Below are 20,562 nucleotides of genomic sequence, written 5' to 3'. Positions count from 1 at the left end.
ACGACTGAAACCTTTTCTACTTTGCAAGACATTATTAGTGTAGTAAGAAGTGGTTCTGGTCCGTTTATTGAAGGCTACACGAACATGTCATCAGGCGCTTCTTGAAAAATAGATTTACAAACAAAACAGATGGACTTTGGTTAAAGATCAGTCTGCAGACAATCATCTGTGTTTTTAGCAACGATATAATGTAAATACTGCTGTTTTCAAATGACAAAACATTTCACATGGATGCTGCAAACCGACAGACATGATGTTTTAGACACATTCAGACTTTGGCCCGGATGACACAACACATTATTGCATTCACAGGGAAGATTTAATGTACAGCTGAAGGCTTCCAGCTGAACTTCTGTTTCCAACATCATCAGTGTTCAGCTAAAGTCTGTGCAGGTTTAACGATGCAGAGACTGAGACTCGGTCCATCTCCAGGGCCGCGGAAGTTTCAGTGTTTCCAACAGGAAGAGAATTTATTGTGGCGGTCGACCTCGTGAAGCAGGGAACCCTCAAAGACTACATTATTTGTTTGATAAAAATAATTTCATTCACTGTGTTTTCTGGAGCTTTTGACGGTGGTGAATCCTCAAAATCAAAATTCAGGAGTCGGACAGCACAACCACCAAACTGGGGAAATGTTTTAGGCTGTTTGCCGCTGCAGGCGTCACATTTCCGTGGAATAAATGAACCTGAATGCCTCACAGGACTCAAGTGCCCCTTACTACAGAAGTGAATTGTAAAGAGGTTTTAACTGTAATTATTAGAACCTGTTATTAGTCACACGTTTAATGCTTTTTTTTCCAGAAATGTACAAATGCATTTTGTTTATCTGTCTGGGTTTTATCTGTTTTCTAACAAGACATTTGAAAAAATCCAGCAAATCCTCACGACTGAGACGCTGAATCTGGGGCATTTTCAGCATTTCTGCTCGAAGCAAGCAATTATCAAAATAGTTTATTATTTTTATGTTGATCAACTACTTGATTAATAGACTAATCCTCTAGTTCGGTGTACAAAACCTGAAAAAAACCTGTGAAAAATGGCCGTCACAAGAGCTCGAGGTGACAGGAAGTAATATCACATAAAACAGTGCAATGAAACTGGCAGTTAAACACGTGATGCCACTTTTTACTTCATGTCGGCAAAACAAAGCGTCATTTAAAAGCTCGAACTTGTGAACATAAATATTGTTTTGTGAATCCCGATGAGAAATCTCCAGTCGACATTATTATAATCATTAAGTGGCCCAGCTCTCCTGTGATTGGTTGCAACACCGCTGACAGTTTGCAGCTGAGGAAGCGCGTCTGTCTGAAACATGCGACGCATGAACAAACAACTTAAGTTTTGTCCTACTCCTGATTTATATAAAGTATAAAATTATGCAACGTAACATCAATATAGACAAATATAGCTGCTAATGTAACTTTTTAATCTCGTTTCACGTCGTTGAAATCGAGCAAAGAGACACGTCGCTCCGTCTTCGTTTGGATCAGGAAACAGAAGTGAAACGTTAGAAATCTGGTTCATGTTGCAGCAGACAGAATATTTTTTCATGCAGACGTTCGAAGAGTCTTTGAGGATCCTGGAAAAACCTTCAGGACAGCAGGAAGTTTAGTTAAACCTCCTCTTGGGTTTGTCAGACACCGCTGGTTACTGAGTGTAAGGACGCATGAGAGGAACAAACCGGGGCGAGAGCGCAGCTCCGACTGCCATCACGACTTTTAAATAAAAACGTACAAAAAAAGCTTTTGTAAATAAATACAAAAATGGGCGAATTGTCTTCGGGTGGGCCGCCCAAATAAATTCTGTGTGGGAAACACCTGAATGCACATTAGAGTATATGATGTAGATTCGCGTCCGGGCTAAACTGCTTTTGTTTGGCTTGAACTTCCTCCGATGAGACGTCCCCACATCATCGGTCCAAAGTGGTTTCCATCTCAGGTTAGCCTACTGGGAACACTGGTGTACACCTCCAGGGTCCAATAACACACCTGCGTTCAACACTCAGAGGTCTAAACAGGCAGAGCTGCACAATTATCTCTAAAATGAGAAGTACAATCATTTACATCTTTTTAAAATGTTATTATACATTAAACAGTTTGAGTCACATTCAAATTCAGTGATTCCCCTTTATAGTGTCTCAGTGATGCATTGTGTATAATATCACCTTACTTATTAATATTATTCTGTTCGTTTTTTCGTTGCTCAGACTTATAAAGAAGTGATGTGTAGTTGCATCATGTTTCCACACTGAAGAATGATGGAATCAGTCTGATGCACGAAGTTATAAAGGTTTTAAATCGGGGGAAAGAGGAGCACTGGTGTTGTACTTTAAAATGTACAAATACTTCTTTACATTAAGTGTCATTTCTTAAAGCTTACAATAACTAAAATTGGCAGCAGCATATTAATAATGCAAACACAGCATGACGCCAAATAAAAAGGAGAGAAAGTGAGTTACATGATGCTTGACCTGTTCGTCCGGTAAAACTCTCCAACGGGGTTTTTAACCAGTTAAACAACAATCATGTCGATCGAAGCGTTTGTGGGCAGAGTTATTACAGCGTTTTCTCATTTGTCTCCAGTAAACACCGTCTCCTCCATGTTGTAACAGTGGTAATCCCCTCTGAAGTGTCCTGATAGCAAATCATCTTTCTAACAACACGCTCTCTGCAGACTTGCCGTACCGCAGTATTAGGGCGCCGCCATCTGGAGAAAACTACACAGGAACTGAAATCTGAATATCACAACACCCAACCGACTGTTTCTACTGTCTGTTATGTTCAATTATTTTATATTGTCATGGTTTTATAGTCCTTTACTTAATTTCATCCTGTTGACTGCAGCAATATTAATATCTTAGGTCAGACCGGTTCTCCACACAACATAACTTCTGTCTCCAGCTGAGATATCGGACGCCGCTGAGCAGCAGGCAGCAGTATTCACCTCCACCGTCTGAGGAGGGCAGCCTGATACGTGGACATGTGATATGTGAGCGTCTCATTCCTAAAAGTCTTATCGTCATTTAAAATTTTCTCTATGTAAATACTGCCTTCATGCCAGGAATTCAAATATGTTTCATGACAAATGCGCCAGTTTGCCTCTCAGGTCCCGTCTAACTCTGCTACATGTGAAGGAAGTAAAATAACTGTTTAGTTATGTGAGTGTGTGTTAACTACTCTGTGCTACCACTTTGGCCTACAAGGTTAAACAAAGCAAGCTCGGGGCGCCCCGGTAGCTCACCTGGTAGAGCAGGTATCACGTATCAGGGCCGGGGTTAGAGTCCGGCCCGGGCCCTTTGCTGCACGTCATCCCCTCTCCCCTGCCCTTCCTGTCTCTCTCTGGACTGTAACTAACAAATAAAGCGGAAAAACGTCAAAATAATTTAAAAAAACAACAGCAGCAGCAGTGACCCACGCTCCATCTCCTCTGCGGGTGCGTGCACACTGTCCGTCATTGTGCACATACTCGTGCGAGCTGCCGCTGCTCTCCAGCGCTGTAGTGGGCGCTGTGGACACATCTACAGCGATACGCAGGAAGGCTAGTGTTGACACTAATACTCCCAGTTTCATTGCTTTTCATGTCTTGTATTGTGAGCTTCTGTGTTGCATGTAGTTTAATGGAGACACGTGACAGTTAAAGCATGTTGCCGCTGTACAGCACTCGTGTTGTTTTCTACATGCCTCCACGTTCTTCTCATCTTTAGAAACTGACTGTGTTTTGGAGGAAGGCGGAAAAGGAAATGACTGCGGTACCATCGACCACGGAGCCAATCGCCAACAATGAGCAGCGTGCAGTCGGTGCGACCGTAGACCGCCATGTTTCAAATTTCAAGAGGCAAATGTTTGTGGAGCGTGAAGTGTGAGTGAATATCAGATTATTGTTTGCAGAAAGTTACCGAAATCGCAGGACAAAGCCCCCCCCCCCCGGCGGGGGTTTCACACGCTGTTCGACCGCCCGACAAGCAGTCGCGTTGGAGCAAACTGTCCTGCAGACACTAACTTCGAGCACAAGACTCAAAGCTTCAGACGATGTGACGCCGGGATACCTCTACAGGTGAGTACCGCCTCAGGTCAGGAAGTGCAAACTAGAGCGAGACCAATGAATCGGCGAGGTGGGGCGACATCAGCTTACTGCAGATATATCAGTATCTGTGTTTATACTGCAGAACACAAATGCCAAACTGAGAAAACTGAAATGTCCCTCAGTATCGTGTCTTGGTCACAATTCTTTAAAAAAAAACTAAATTAAGGAATCTGTATCAAGATCATTTATGTTAAAAAATTAATTATCAGCCGACATATTGGATTTTTTAAAACTCCGAATATCTGTTAGCATCGGCCTCAAAAACTCTTTAAATAACCGTGGAAGGAAAAATCATGATTGGGATTATTTTACTATTAATTGTGCAGCCCTCCTATTAATCCGGTCCACATCCCCGGGTGGTGTACACCTCCAGGACCAGTCAGCCAGCGAGGTCAATTCTCCGTCCGTCACCCGGCTCTGTGTAGAAGACCGACAGCCACCGCGTCTACATCCAAACGTGGCTCGACCACAGCGGTGCTGCGGGTCTACATCTCCTCTGCGGTCTGTCAGCGTGGTCCAGACCTCCACGACAGACCAGGATGTCTCTACAGGGACGGTCTACATCCCCAGAGCCCGATGGTCTACATGAGGGCGTTGAGGTGTCCAGAGTGTCCTACAGAGTTCAGCATCAAGGCTCTCTGGTCCAGCACCTCCCTCTCTCGGCCCAGCGCCGCTCTCTCCTGCTCCACCATGGCTCTGTCCCGCTCCACCGCCGCCCTCTCCCTCTCCAGCCACAGCCTCTCCGCCTGCACCGCCGCCCTCTCTCTCTCCACCGCCGCCCTATCTCTCTCCACCATCTCCCTCTCCCGCTCCAGCGCCGCCCTCTCCCTCTCCACCATCTCCCACTCCCTCTCAAGTCCTCCCAGCGGCCCGTCGCACGCCTCCGAGCTCCGCTGGTTCTGCTCAGCGGCGGCGCCAAACGCCTCCTGTCCGTAGTCCGAGGAGGAGGAGGGGGGAGGGGGAGGGGCGGGGCGGGACCTGTGTCTGGGGGCGGGGTCGGGGTGCTGCTCGTCATCCTGTGTGACGGGGGTGAGGAGGGGGGCGCTGCTCGCCAGGCGGCCCTCCATGGCTTCATTCATCAGGTGAAACCACGGCCAGGAGGAGGTGCCGTCTGCTACACTCTCCATCCCAACAGGAGGATACTTCAGATCCTAAAGAGAGGAGGAGGAGAGGGGAGGAGGAGGAGAGGAAGAGATAAAAATAGAGAAGAGGAGCTGCCCCAAATCCTCCTGTTAGTCTGATAAAAACTCCAGCGTGTTTTGAAAGATGCTGAGAGCCACAGACACAAAGTCAGAGAAGCACTGACCCACTGTTGGTTCAGACCACAGACTGTTTATAAAGACGGACGCCATGACAGCTCCCTAAAAGTGAAGCCAGAACATCTGGATCGCCCCCTGGTGGCGGGCTGCAGTACAGGTCATAAGCCCCGCCCCCTCCATGTTAGCGGCCGGGACACGAGCCAAACTAAAAACCCAAAGCTCACGTCAGATAAAGATGGTTTCTGTCAGTTTGGCTCGTTCTTATCACGCTGATGTTTGTTCAGGTGTTCATATTCTGATAAGTTCGGTTTAAATTAGTTATCTGATGCTATAAAAAGCGGGTTTCACGTCATGATTGACAGCTGAGCTCTGCTCGCGATTGGGTCGGCCGGGTGTGTGGGCGGGACCTCGATACCGCGGCTCCACCCCCGATCACTACTACTACTCTGGCTCCAAATGACGTCACCAGCGCAAGACGGCAGCTCCCGTATCCGGGACGTTTTGGCTTCATTTAGTACAGGAAGTAGAGACGCGGCGGCCATCTTTATATACAGTCTGTGGTTTGGACAGACTGTACACATGAGATTTGTTGACTACAACAGAAACACAGAATAACACCAGACTGATCCTTTAGTAAAAGCAGACTGGGCGTTAGTTGACGGACTACCTTGTACCGCCTCTTCAGATTGTCCCATTTCTTTGCCATCTGGTAGGTTGAGACTTTTCCCTGCAGCCCGAGCTCCTTCAGGATGGCCCTGAGTGAGAGTCGGGACAGACGCCATGAACACCGGGACAGATGCACACTGATGGATGAGAGCATACGGCACTTCAGCTGTTGCATAATATTTATCCATAAAAGACAGTATCTTACTTCCAGGCAGCTTTGGCAGCGTTTCTCCTCCCAGTGAACAACGCCTCGTTAGCAGCTCGAAGTTTAATCATCCTCCTGGTGTCCTGGTCTGACACTGCCACAGACAGCCACAGACAGCCACAGACAAGATATGAATAAACACAGAGACATGTACGCTAGCAGTCAGACGTGTATACATATTGATGCTCAGAGACAATATACAGCTGCTAAATGTACGCTTGATGCTGGCCTTAAATTAACTGTTTTTTAAATGTACGCTGTGTGGTGAAGCCAAAGATCATTTTCAACATCGTTAGTACTCGCTGTTTTCTATACAAGCCCACACTGGCAGCGTCTGAACATCTTCCCTCCGCAGGCTGAAACATTTCTACTAATAAACCCAGAAGAAGAACCTGTCTCACTTTTGTAGGAGAGGTCTGAGGGCGTCGAGCACTCCTCTCCACTGGCGTCGATGTAGGTCACGTTCCCGTCAGCCTCGGCGTTGTCTCCCCCCACCATGCTCTCCAGCTCTGACACGCTGCTCCTCTCTGCCAGTAAACAGTCTCTGTCGGGAGGCGGAGACGAGCCGAAGACGCCGTCCTCCTCGCTGCTCCAGACGGGCGTCACTCGGGGAGCTTTTCCCGCCAGCCGTCCCTCCAGAGCGTCACTCATCAGCTGGAACCAGGGCCAGGAGGCCGGGTTAGTCTGGCCCTCCATCCCCCGAGGAGGAAACTTCAGGTCCTACAAACACACACGTATACATTGCAGTCATTGCACCTCCGGAGACGCGTCTGCGAAACTCCTGAAGTTTGCAGACGACACAGCGGCCATCGGCCTCATCCAGGACGGTGGCGAGTCTGCGTGCAGACGGCAGGTTGAACAGCCGGCCCTCTGCTGCGGTCAGAGCAACCGGCAGCTCAACACGCTCAAAACTGTGGAGAACCAGCAAGTGTTTAACATTTTCTCTTGATAAACGGATCAAAATTGGACCTGATTATTCTTCTGTCAGTCAGTAAACAGACTGCGTTTGTATATCGCTTTAGAGCAACAATGCCACTCAACAGGAAACCACGTCATGCAGAGGATTCATGAGCCCTGTCTGAGCATCCGTGGGGATTTTATTTGCTGAGGTTTCTCCCTGCGACTGGCGCCCAAATGCATGCTGGGAGAGACTCCAGCCCACAACCCTGCAAAAGTTAATGGATGGACGGATGGAAAATGATGATATCGAACCAATGGGGATACAGCCTCCGTATTAGATGTAGCCAGACTGTATCAGCTCAGATTAAAAACTGTTATTATCTGTCAGAAATAAAGTGCTGGATGTCCCAAAACGTTCTCCTGCTAAATGAAAACTAATCAGAAATAAATCAAGTCCAAATTTCAACAAAAACATCTCGTCTCCCTGTCTACAAATGTCAAACCTGCAGACAGAAACCTGGGTGCAATATTCCACAATGACCTTTTGTTTGAAAATTAAGTCACAAAAGTCGTTCGATCCTGTTTTTAAATCAGCCGAGGAGCATCTTCAGGTCTTTTCTCTCTGATCTCGAGAAGATCAATCATGCTTTTGCATCATCTCAGTTAGATTATTGTAATTCAGGATTTAAAGCCAGGAAACGATCTCACGCGTTCGGCTGGAACAAAACGCAGCCGCTCGGCTTTTAACAAACACTAGAAGACCGGATCGCATGAGCCCGTTTCAGCCTCGTCACTGGTCACCAGTCAGTTTTAGAACTGATTTTAAGATTTTACTGATCACCTTTAAAGCTGCTGCTCCTCTATGAGCCAGAGCCCCAGATCCTCAGGCAGGACTCCGCTGGCTGTTCCTGAGTCCTGGTTCAGGACTAAAGGAGACCTGGTTTAACAGTCTGCTCTGAACTTGAAGATCTGAGGCCGCAGAACCAGTGACATCTTTTAAACCACTTCTCAAAACTAATCTTTAAGTGTTGAATTAATGCGAGCACACGGTTTTATTATTGTTTTTCTTCTTCTGTATTTTATTCCATTTAGTTTTTGTATTATTTTCAGTTGTCTGATTCTATTTGTCTCATTGCCTCCTGAAATGTTTTAATCCAGGTTCAACCACGTGAAGCACTTTGTAACTTTGTGCTGAATAAATAAAGTTTTTTATTATTATGATTATAATACAGTACAAAGTAGAAAATCCTCCAATCAGAGGTTAACGTTCAGGAGTGAGTGCGTGACTGCCGTACATTCAGATCATCGTGAGTTTTACCATTTTTACCGCACAACATTCAGCACACATGATGTGGGAGAGTCGGTCACGTAGCCGACAGATTACAGACATTTCCGCTGACGACACGTCTTTAATCTTAATCCAGCGGTTCATTCAAAACAAAACTCATTTGGTTCACAAAAGCTGTGACGACACCCACTGCGACTCTGCTCAGTTCTTCATAATTTCTGTTCCAGGGCAATTTTTATATTGAATTATTTACTGCAGCTTCTTTATCTCCTCACTTCCTCCTTATCTGTTATTATTTACTAAACTCAGAAATAATGCATAAGTTATATTATCAAATAAACACTCTATTTGCAGCACAATTTTGATTGAAAAAACTAAGTGAGAACAGCAAAAAGACAAACTTTTATGAGCATTAAAGGGCACTTTTGCTCTAAACTCTGTTAACAGTCTGCTGTAGAGAACATCGATAAATTGTTGTGGAGCGTTTGTATTTTAACCAGCGCAGCTTTTCCAGCTTTTACGGCGCAGAGACGAGGCGAGGCGGAGAAATGATTTCACGCGGCGTGCTCTAAGAGAGAAAAGTAGACGGCGGAAACAGAGCTTTTAATCCAGAACGGACTCTGAGGTGTTCAGTCGTCCCGCAGGCAGCTCAGCACCGGTGTGTCTCACCTGTTCAGAGACCGTGGAGATCATTAAAAGCAGCAAAGTGAAGCGCCGCTACGAGACAAAGCAGAGCAGACGCCCATCCTTGTGTTTGGCAAAGTGATTTCATCAGTGCCAACAGGCCACATAAGGTTTCCTGCCTGTCCAGGTAAGACTAATGGTTCCTGTGCAGATCAAACTGCCGAAGGTTGTCACCTTGAATTTGGTCTTCAGGTTGTCCCACTTCTTGGCGACCTGGTCAGGTGTTATCTTCCCCGTCAGGCCCATCTCCTTCACTATTCCCCTGTGGACAAAACCAAACCAATTAACGATATAAAACCAGGATTATTCACTTATGGAGATCTTGGCTGTAGTTACAGCTGGATGTAAACCCCTGAGACGTCACTGAACAGTTCAGCGCTGTGATTTTATACCTCCAGGCCGGCTTTGCAGTGTTCCTCCTCCCAGTAAACAGAGACTCATTAGCAGCTCGTAACTCAATTAGTCGCCTGGTGTCTTCCTCAGTCACTGTAATGAAGGTGAAAGGTCAACAAAAATTCAGTTATAGCTACAGGACCAAATGATTGATTCATTCATTAATTGAGAAGACATTTAACTGATAATGAAAATAATCCTTACACCACTGCCACCTAGTGGTACAGCAGGTAAAAGGCTGAATTTATGTTTTTATTGTTAATATTATATATTCAATATTATTTTCCTTTAATGCTTCTCCATTGAGTCAGTTATGCGTCGCACTGTGTACAGATGCTTCATCTCTCCAAGTTTCATTAAAGGAGCACTCCGCAGATTTATCATCACCCTGTCGGACTCACGACGGACAGTTTGAGAAAACGGATCAGAATCGCTGAGAGATATCAGAGATAGTCTTTTTTATTCCACATTTTTCGTCCTTGTCAAAACCTGGCGCCTACATTACCCACAATGCAACTCGACTGTCAACAGTTTGCTTACATGTTACATTTTCCTGCATTTACATTACATTTACATCACACTTACATTTGTATGTGAACTCGGCCATGCGGTGCAGATCTCCCAGAGCCGAGGATCCGTTCTTCTCTTCATTATCAACCAGCAGGTCCATCTCCGACTCCGTCAGGAACTCGGCCATTCCCCCTCGGCTCCGGCGGGCTCGTTTCTTGGGCGTTGGCGACAGCGACTCACAGTCCTCGTCTTCGTCCTCCACGATAGGCGTGAGGATGGGCGCCGCCCCGGCGAAACGTCCCTCCATGGCGTCGTTCATTCGGTAGAACCAGGGCCAGGAGCTCGGGTTCGTCTCCACGCCTCGAGCGGGAAACTTCAGCTCCTGGTAGAGACAGAAAACTCTACAGATCGTCCACAGAGGGACCTTATCCTCCTGTCAACACTGTGACCAGCACCAGCTCCTGTTATCCATAACTCACAGCGACATCTCTGCTTCTCTACACCATCACTGCATCATACACCTCGCCCTAACCGTTTTCATTTGAAAAGGACTTAATAAAAGAAGTGACGGTAGGAACATTTGGTCTGTGAAGTAACGAGGGGAGTTAACCCACGAACGTCGGGCCTCATGCAAGAATCTTATCCTAAACCTCTCTGTGCTCCAAGTCGGATTCACCAAACCCTCGTAACTCGCTCGCTTCAGCTCGATGAATGCCACGTGTTCACGAGTCAGTGAGCTTTCTAGAGATTTGATCATTAGCAGAGACGATTAGTCGATGACATAAAATTCATCTGCAGCTCTTTTGGTCATTTTTCAAGCAAAAGCACGAAACACGTGATGCTTCCAGCTTCTCAAATATGAGAATTTGGTTTTGGACTGTTGGTCAGAGCTCAGGCTCTATTATGATGGGCGTCTGTCACAGATTAATTGAGAACATAATAATTAGCAGTTTAACTGATAGTGAAAATAGTTGCCGCCCTAATCATTAGCATATTTGACTCCCCCAAACTGCCATATAAATGTACCCGTTCCGCTCCGTTTGTGGTCGTGTTTCATTCACAAAACTTCCATCCAAGAGTAAAAAGAAGGTCGTGCTGTCAGGAATCAGCAGACGAAGTCGAGTCAGTAGTTATACTATAGGACCTGCAACAATTAGAAAATATTAATAAAGCTATCAGCGACGCGTCATCGGAGCAGCACACTGCGACAGAAAGAAAGGGGGAATGATCTGACATGAAGCTAGAGGCTAAAAAACATCTCTGAAAAGCAAAGTGGTCCGTGACCCAGATGGGAGGAGGTCTGAGACCTGCAGGAGGACCCTGAGGCAGCTGTTTCACTACTGAACTGAAGAAGTTGTCCAAATACGCCAATAAAAATCATAAATCTCAGTAAATTGGCAGCCATTATGATGATATGGTGAACAGAATATTAGTTTATTTTATAGACTATATATTTTATTGTAGTTCATTTTAGTGGGCTATCATATTTAAACTGCAAATTAATTCAGATTAAAGTGTTCTGATGCTTAAGTCAAACAAGTGATTTCCTCCCGTGGAGAAAGGCAGACTGGACTCCACCACGTCTGGACTTCTCTGTATCTCAGAGGAAGTTGGCGAATGCGACGAGTTCTCTTAAATCGCTCGTTCGTACGAGCGGCTCAGTGTCGCCTAAACAGAGACGTCCCTGCGAGTCCTGGATAGCCCGTCAGTGGAGTTGGAGGTGGGTGGACCTACCTTGTACCTCCTCTTCAGGTTGTCCCACTTCTTTGCTAACTGATCCGTGGTCAGCTTCCCCTGCAGACCCAGCTCGTACAGAATGGCTCTGCAAGAAATGACACTCAGGTTGAATCCCTGACTGAAGACTGTGGACACAAAGATGAGACCCTTTGTATCAGAAGCAGAAATGAGACAGGCTTTACGACATCACGCGGAGATTAAACTGGGTAATCAGATGAAAACAAATATGGAAGTTATTTTATGGCGTTTTCCACAAAACTTATGTTTGTTTACATTCAGTGAGTTTCTGAGCTCTAACAAACACAGAGAATCCATTTCCTTCCTCATAAAACATTTGCAAAGTCATTTTTTTAAAATATTCTGAACCGCGCGTCGTTTACATCCACGTTTACTAGCTTGCAGTCGTCTTCTTCCTTTGTTGCCACGTTCCTTTGTGTGTTGCTGCCACCTACTGTAGCTCAGCAGAATAGCCTGAGGATGTGGATCGTGCCTAACGACTAACAGAAGCACACTTCAAAGCCTGCGAGGTCTGGACATTGACGCTCAGCCTTTGTCCCACAGCTCCACATGCCTGAAGGGAAACTGCTCTGCAGGTAGGGAACACAGGAAGCGTCACAAGCCATCTGAACCTCCACTCACCTCCAGGCCGGTTTGGCCGAATGCTTCCTGCCGGTGAAGAGCGCTTCGTTCGCAGCTCGAAGTTTGATCATTCTTTCCGTTTCTGGTTCAGTCACTGTGAACAGGAAGAACAGTTTTAGCTCGGTGCTGAAACGCTCACAGTTTACACGGACGTGGAGAGAATTAAACAGCTTGGAAGAGGAAGAACGAACAAACAACTTTGCAACGGAATCAATTTTCTAGCTGTGTTGGATTTTAAAAGCTTTAAGTGCAAAACCCATGAGTAAATCCATGACTTGCACATGAGTTTGTTCCACCATATCGACCCGCAAACAGCATTTTAATATCATTTACTGTCCAACAAACTTCCATGAAGATGCACAATTCCACAAGACTTCGTAGGAAAAAGGGAGAGACTGGAGGAAGCGACCTTTCCTTACCGCCAACTCTGAAATCTATATAGAAACTCTTATTTCATGACACAAGCCCTCTTTGTATTGGGGTAAAACCTTTAAGGCTCCTGGTTACCGGGCAGATTTAGGCATCATTACACTTGTGTGCTCTCTAAAACCCGACCGGTACAGTCCTGGTTTGTGCCGGGTTGGTTAGGAGAGCTCCTACTAATTAAATTAAAGTTTATCACAGCATCTCCAGCGATTCAACATCCCGCCTGCTGCCTCACGGACCACCTGCATTTCATTTAAACAGGTTTCCCTGCCGTCGCCGCGACATAACAAGCGGCACGCCAGCACGGCTAAATGGATCGCAGCCGATAAACTGGAGCCGTTTGTCCTCTTTCCAGTGGGAAGCAACACTTCTCCTTCCTGTATCCCATCATTAGTATAATAACACACACCACCACAATAATTACAGCTGATATGTTGTAGGTAGTAATTAAACGTGAATTAAACGTGGTTTGGGATTCAATTTGAAAATCTGTATCTGTAATTCAGCTTCTTCGTCAGATCTGTGACAGCCCTGCAGGTCTACTCCGACCTTCAGCATTTAACCATCCAAACTCTCAGCCAGGTGTATCCGCCTACTTTTATAGGAGCACTCGCTCATCCTCCTCCAGCCCATAGGGACTCCCTCAGCGGGAGGCGCCTCTGCGTGAACCGTCCCGTCATCCTCGGCGGTTTCCGCCGCCACCGTGTCCTCCATCTCCGTTTTGATGAGGAACTCCAGGATGTCGGTGTTCTCCTGGTTCTGGTTGTGCTGGCTGTTGCCACGGTGACCTGCACTGGCGGCGGTCTCTGGGCTGAGCACCAGGTTGCTGTTGTAGAGGCGACCCTGCATGGCTTCATCCATGATGTGGAACCAGGGCCACGACTCTACAACACCCCCGATGCTGTCCTGGCCCTGGTAGGGCTGCTTCAGGTCCTGCAGAAGACAACAAGATCCTTCAGATGTGGCTTAACTAATTCAGGCTAAATCAGAATCAGAAATACTTTATTGATCCCCGAGAGGAAAACGATCCTGTTAATTCACATCCAGCTAACCTGCTTCTTCAAACTCCCGGCAGAGATTTGACCCTGAAGTTATATAGACCAACTGTGCGCTCTTATTTTGAAATAAAGACAACATGAGTAGAGAGAGGAAACCGTGATCAGCTCTCTTAGACTAGGGAAGGTGTGTAGGGAAGCCTCCCAGCATGCACTGGGGCAACAGGTTCATGGACTTACGTCTCATTTCATTGTGCGCCACACTTCCATTATTGTTTTACAGTTAGTTATTAAGAGTGAACGCTGTTAGACTGCCGACACCTGAAGACCCGCATCTGAAGACCCTCGCCCGCACCTGAAGGCCCACGCCCGCACCTGAAGGCCCACGTCTGCACCTGAAGGCCCACGCCCGAACCTGAAGACCCACGTCTGCACCTGAAGGCCCACGCCCGCACCTGAAGGCCCACGTCTGCACCTGAAGGCCCACGCCCGCATCTGAAGACCCACGCCTGCACCTGAAGACCCACGCCCGCACCTGAAGGCCCACGTCTGCACCTGAAGGCCCACGCCCGAACCTGAAGACCCACGTCTGCACCTGAAGGCCCACGCCCGCACCTGAAGGCCCACGTCTGCACCTGAAGGCCCACGCCCGCATCTGAAGACCCACGCCTGCACCTGAAGACCCACGCCCGCACCTGAAGGCCCACGTCTGCACCTGAAGGCCCACGCCCGAACCTGAAGACCCACGCCCGCATCTGAAGACCCACGCCCGCACCTGAAGGCCCACGTCTGCACCTGAAGGCCCACGTCTGCACCTGAAGGCCCACGCCCGAACCTGAAGACCCACGCCCGAACCTGAAGACCCACGCCTGCACCTGAAGGCCCACGCCCGCATCTGAAGACCCACGCCTGCACCTGAAGGCCCACGCCCGCATCTGAAGACCCACGCCCGCACCTGAAGGCCCACGCCCGCACCTGAAGGCCCACGCCCCGAACCTGAAGACCCACGCCCGAACCTGAAGACCCACGCCCGCATCTGAAGACCCACGCCCGCACCTGAAGGCCCACGCCCGCACCTGAAGGCCCACGTCCCGAACCTGAAGACCCACGCCTGCACCTGAAGGCCCACGCCCGCATTTGAAGACCCACACCCGCATTTGAAGACCCACGCCCGAACCTGAAGACCCACGCCCGAACCTGAAGACCCATGCCTGCACCTGAAGGCCCACGCCCGAACCTGAAGACCCACGCCCGAACCTGAAGACCCACGCCCGAACCTGAAGACCCACACCCGAACCTGAAGACCCACGCCCGCACCTGAAGGCCCACGCCCGCATTTGAAGGCCCACGCCCGAACCTGAAGGCTCAACATGACTGGACTACTGTTGAACGGAAAAACATATTGTGGCGCAAAGTATGAGATTTTTGGTCCTTCAGGCCTTTTGCACTTAATTTTTGCAGGTATTTATACCTGCTGCTGTCGAACTTGAACTGTTTTCATCAGTAAGTAACAACCCTACTAACTGACACGATATATCGCAGGACTGACTTAGTTTTATCTGGGTGGAAACACCATCACAGTCTCCTGAACGAGGTCAGTGTTTAGTAATGTGACACTAACTGAAACGCATCTAAACGCTGGCAGGTACGACGGCTCTCGGACCTGCTGCTGCTGCTCGAGGTGAACACCGCATCACACGTTACCTTGTATTTTGTCCGCAGGTTGTCCCATTTCTTGGCGATCTGGTCCGCTGTCAACTTGCCTTCGAGCCCGAGGCCCTTTAAGATGGTGCTGAGGAACACAGGCAGGGTCAGCTGAGGGGAAAGCTCACTGACAGCGACATTTTAAAAGCCAACGCTGGCCTCTTACCTCCACGCTATCTTGGCAGAGTTTCTTTTCCCTGTGAACAGAGCCTCGTTGGACGCCCTGAACTCAATCAGCCTCTTCACATCCTCCTCAGTCACTGAAGATGGAGGGGGTCAAAGGTCAGCAGTCACCAGCACTGGCAGGTTAAAAGCTCACCTATGCATGAGTTCACAGCACACACAATATGATGATTACTTACTTTTATAGGAGTTTTCAGGGAACTGCGGCAGCGTGTTCAGGGCTGACTCCATTGTGACCATGAAAGAAGAGAGGGTCTGAGCTCCCGGGGCGGAAGTGCGCTGGTCTTCGGGCCTGATGCTAACTACATCCGCTAGCGCATCCTGCAGGTTTACAGGCGTCGTTTCTCCTACAGCAGCGCTCCTCCGCCCACCGTGTGAGAAAGTCCCGGTAGAGATTTAACGTAGCTTTGAGCAGGCGGCGGTTAGCTGTCTCCTCCGAGGCTAACTCCCGGTAAACCGTTAAAAGAAGCAGGCTGCTAGCTAGCGAGGCAGCTAACCTAAACAACAACCCGACGCAGAGCCGGGCTTCCCGCCACACGACGACACCGGTTTCCGTTAGCTTGGGCTAATTCTGACATCCGTTGTCTAACGTTATTTTGTGCCATCGTCCCGGGAGTGAATAAAACCGTAAATAAGCCCGTTACCTGTACCGGAGCTAGCCTGCATCCCGTTTCCTCTGAGAGGAGAGAGTGCGTTCGATAAGCGCACCCCGGCCTGCCCTCCGTCACGGGACCTGCAGCTCGGGAGGGCGGGGTTGGACGAAAACATAAACAGTCCAGTGAAATATTTAATGAGGCCTTTCATATTTAATACAATACCGATATTCAGCGTTTCATACAGTTTATTTTTATTATTTAATTTTTTTTAAATCAAACACTGAATCTAGCAGAGTTACCTCTATAATTTATATTTGTTACATAAAAAGTGTAATTTTTCATTGTTTTCTTGCTTAAACGTTGTGTAATGTACAGATATTAACGCTAAAACTTGATCTAGTCTAGATCTAGTATTGTCATTTATGTATGTTTAATCGGTGGTGGAAAATAACTAAGTGCATTTACTCAAGTACTGCACTTAAGAATCAGTATTAACAATCGAATAATGTCATATATGATAATTTATCAGTCACAGGGGCCGAGCACTTTTACGTTTGATACTTCTGTACTTTTGAATGCAGGACTTTTACTTATAATTGAGAATTTCTACATTGTGGTATTGTTATTTTTACTTAAGTAAGTTTTTGAGTACTTGTTATTTTCAGTACTGTGCTCATTTGACCCTCGCTGCTCTATTTTTAGATCCATTCTGGTGCTACTTTCTAATAAGGCACCCTCAATAAAGTTTATTTATTGTTTCTAAGTGTTTAATAAAGAGTTTTTACAATAATTTATCAGATTTGCAGTTGTAAATGTTAATATATTGTTAATAAATGGATTATGGTCCAGATTCTTTCTCCAAGTGGTGAAACAGACCACTGATGAACTAAGGACTTATCTCAAAGATAAAACAAAGAAGTTGTTCGTCTTGTGGATTCTAACTGATCTATAAAGGTTTAGTAAACAATTTAATAACTCACTAGTTACAGCTGGGTGACTTATTAGAAAGTGGTACCTATATTCTATTTATCATTTGTTGCCAGTGACTCACCCGTCTCCCCCCACCGGGATCAATAAAGTTTTATCTGAGCCGATCTCAAGACGAGCTAAAGTGCTCCAGACTTCACTGTGGTTTGTTTTTCATCTCTTTTAATGTTACAGACACAATAAAAGCCGCTCTGGTGATCCTCTTCTTCTCCCGAGCAGTAACATTAGCTCACGTTGTCCTACTGTGTGTAGGACTGGAGGCTTCTTGGCACTCGGATTACAATTTAGTGAATTACACATATCTTTATTGTTGTTGGTCTAATGAAATCTTAGTCTCAGTCTGTGTCACACTGTACGATCAGCCTGCGTCGCGTCAGATTGCGGGATGAATGTGTGGTGAACTGTACGATGGAAATAGAAAGTATTTGAGAAAGGAGACGCGTCAGCTCGCCTCGTCCACCTGAGCTGCTCTGATGTTTGAAAATGCAGCAAAACAATAAACAAGCTTCGGCCACAGCGCTGAAACCTGCATCGAAAAAACCTCAAAGGAGGAAGAGGAGAAGGAGCGTGAGGACCCAGCTGTGGCAACGGAAAAGAGGGCAACATGGGATCTCAATACTGCAAAGTGTCGGCCAGAGTATTCTGCATCATTTCACGTCGTATTGTGATTATCTCATTATTAGATTCGATTGGCTTCTGTCAGAGTGTACATAAACACACCCTCGACCTTGTTCTGGTATACGGCATTGAAAGTGAACATTTACTAGTCTTTCCACAGAATCCTTCATTATCGGACCATTATTTAATACATTTTGAACTGCTATTACTGGACTACACGCCACTAGGCAAACACTCCTACTCTAGATGTCTATCTGGTTTATCCTATTTAAGGAAGCGATCCCATCTGCATTAATTCAATGCTATGTCTCAATATAACTGAGGACTCCTATGCAAATCGCAGCCCCTCCCTGCAGGCTCACAAACGACACTCGATTCTATCGCCCCTCTAAAAAAGAAGATAATAAAACAAAGAAGGTTAGCTCCGTGGTATAACCCCCAAACCCGCAAATTATAGCAAACATCACGAAAACTTGAAAGGACATGGCGTTCCAACAACCTGGAAGAATCCCGTTTAGTCTGGCAAGATAATCTTAAAACATATAGGAAAGCTCAGAGCAGCTTACTACTCATCATTAATAGAGGAAAATAAGAACAACCCCAGGTTTCTTTTCAGCACTGTAGACAGGCTGAAAGAGAGTCACAGCTCTACTGAACCATGTATTCCTATAGCCCTCAGTAGTTCAATTCAATTATATTATATTTATATAGCGCCAATTCAAAACGACTTCACAAGTTTCTTCAATAATAAAATTATAACTATTAGAGAAAGAATTCATCACGTCCTGCCCTCAACCGGTACCGACTTGTCTTCAAACACAGGAACCTTGGAAACAGCTGTAGAGCCTGATGTGTGTTTTGGCTGCTTTGCTTCTGTCGACCTTCTTCAACTAACTTCAACGATTAATTCATCTAAGCCATCACCCAGTCTCTTAGGCCCCATTCCAACTAGGCTGCTTAAAGACGTTTTACCCTTAGTTAGCACCTCTTTACTGGATATGATCAATCTGTCTTTATTAACAGGCTATGTACCACAGTCCTTTAAAGTAGCTGTAATTAAACCTCTTCTTAAAAGCCCACTCTTGATCCTGGGGTTTCAGCCAACTATAGACCTATATCTAACCTTCCCTTTCTCTCTAAGATCCTTGAGAAAGCAGTCGCCAATCAGTTGTGTGACTTTCTAAATAACAATAGTTTATTTGAGGATTTTCAGTCAGGATTTAGAGTGCATCATAGCACAGAGACAGCACTGGTGACAATTACAAATTACCTTTTAATTGCATCAGACAATGGACTTGTCTCTGTACTTGTCTTGTTAGATCTTAGTGCTGCGTTTGACACCATTGACCATCACATCCTATTACAGAGACTGGAACATTTAGTTGGCATTACAGGAGCCGCACTAAGCTGGTTTGAATCCTATATATCAGATTGATCTCAGTTTGTACATGTTAACGGTGAGTCCTCCGTGCACGCCAAAGTTAGTCACGGAGTTCCACAAGGTTCTGTGCTTGGACCGATTCTATTCACCTTATATATGCTTCATCTAGGCAATATTATTAGGAAACACTCCATAAACTTTCATTGTTATGCAGATGATACCCAATTATATCTATCGATCAAGCCAGATGAAACTAACCAGTTAACTAAACTTCACGCATGCCTTAAGGACATAAAAATCTGGATCACCTGCAATTTTCTGATGTTAAACTCTGACAAAACTGAAGTTATTGTACTTGGCCCCAAACACCTCCGAGACACATTATCTACAGATATAGTTGCTCTAGATGGCATTGCCCTGGCCTCCAGCAGCACCGTAAGGAACCTCAGAGTTATCTTTGATCAGGATTTATCCTTTAACTCCCACATGAAGCAAACTTCAAGGACTGCCTTGTTTCACCTACGTAACATTGCAAAAATCAGGCACATCCTGTCTCAAAATGATGCCGAAAAAATAGTCCATGCATTTGTTACTTCTAGGCTGGATTATTGCAATTCCTTATTATCAGGCTGCTTAAGACTCTCCAGTTGATCCAGAATGCTGCGGCACATGTCCTGACAAGAACTAGGAAAAGAGCTCATATCTCTCCAATATTAGCTTCTCTGCACTGGCTCCCTGTAAAATCCAGAATAGAATTTAAAGTCCTTCTCCTCACCTACAAAGCTCTTAATGGTCTGGCACCATCGTATCTTAAAGATCTCATAATACCTTATTACCCGACTAGAACACTGCGCTCCCAGGATGCAGGGTTACTTGTGGTTCCTAGAGTCTCCAAAAGTAGACCGGGAGCTAGAGCCTTCAGTTATCAAGCTCCTCTCCTGTGGAACCAGGTCCCAGTTTGGGTTCGGGAGGCAGACACCATCTCCGCATTTAAGAGTAGGCTTAAGACTTTCCTCTGTGATAAAGCTTATAGTTAGGGCTGGCTCAGGTGAGTCCTGAACCATCCCTTAGTTATGCTGCTATAGGCCTAGACTGCCGGAGGCTTCCCATGATGCACCTCTCTCCTCCTCTCCCTCTCCGTCTGTATGCATTTTTATCACATTACTGCATGTTACTAACTCGACATCTTCTCTCTCCCGTAGTTCTGTGCTTTCTCGTCTTTCTCCTCTCTCCTTCTGTCGCTTTCAGCAGGTATTTCTGCCTCCGGAGCTGCAGAGTCTGGATCTGTGGTTGTGGGCCACCTGCTGC

At 46.4% G+C, this 20,562-nt stretch overlaps 1 protein-coding gene across 1 annotated transcript; it reads right to left on the bottom strand.

The window, feature by feature from the left end:
* Window positions 1–50: 50 nt before the first annotated feature.
* Window positions 51–16,428, bottom strand: LOC122874426. The gene is made up of 13 exons (XM_044192285.1): window positions 15,852–16,428; window positions 15,656–15,749; window positions 15,490–15,577; window positions 13,387–13,723; window positions 12,365–12,458; window positions 11,723–11,810; window positions 10,064–10,370; window positions 9,478–9,571; window positions 9,260–9,347; window positions 6,615–6,933; window positions 6,214–6,307; window positions 6,010–6,097; window positions 51–5,234 (listed from the first exon to the last, which is right to left on the bottom strand). Exons 1-13 carry the CDS (start codon window positions 15,910–15,912, stop codon window positions 4,665–4,667), a joined length of 2,322 nt encoding a protein of 773 aa, XP_044048220.1. The 5' UTR covers window positions 15,913–16,428; the 3' UTR covers window positions 51–4,664.
* Window positions 16,429–20,562: the final 4,134 nt, after the last annotated feature.

This window comes from Siniperca chuatsi, linkage group LG4, assembly GCF_020085105.1.
Source record: "Siniperca chuatsi isolate FFG_IHB_CAS linkage group LG4, ASM2008510v1, whole genome shotgun sequence".
Classification (NCBI taxonomy): Eukaryota; Metazoa; Chordata; class Actinopteri; order Centrarchiformes; family Sinipercidae; genus Siniperca; species Siniperca chuatsi.
Note: the sequence above shows the minus strand (reverse complement) of the source record. Positions and strands in the feature narration are given on the sequence as shown.

Coding starts and splice junctions, on each gene's coding strand:
- LOC122874426 (XM_044192285.1), bottom strand. CDS start 15,912: ATGGTCACAATGGAGTCAGCCCTGAACACGCTGCCGCAGTTCCCTGAA. Junction 15,750..15,851: donor CCCTGAAAACTCCTATAAAA/GTAAGTAATCAT, acceptor CTCCATCTTCAG/TGACTGAGGAGGATGTGAAG. Junction 11,811..12,364: donor TCGGCCAAACCGGCCTGGAG/GTGAGTGGAGGT, acceptor CATTTCTTGCAG/AGCCATTCTGTACGAGCTGG.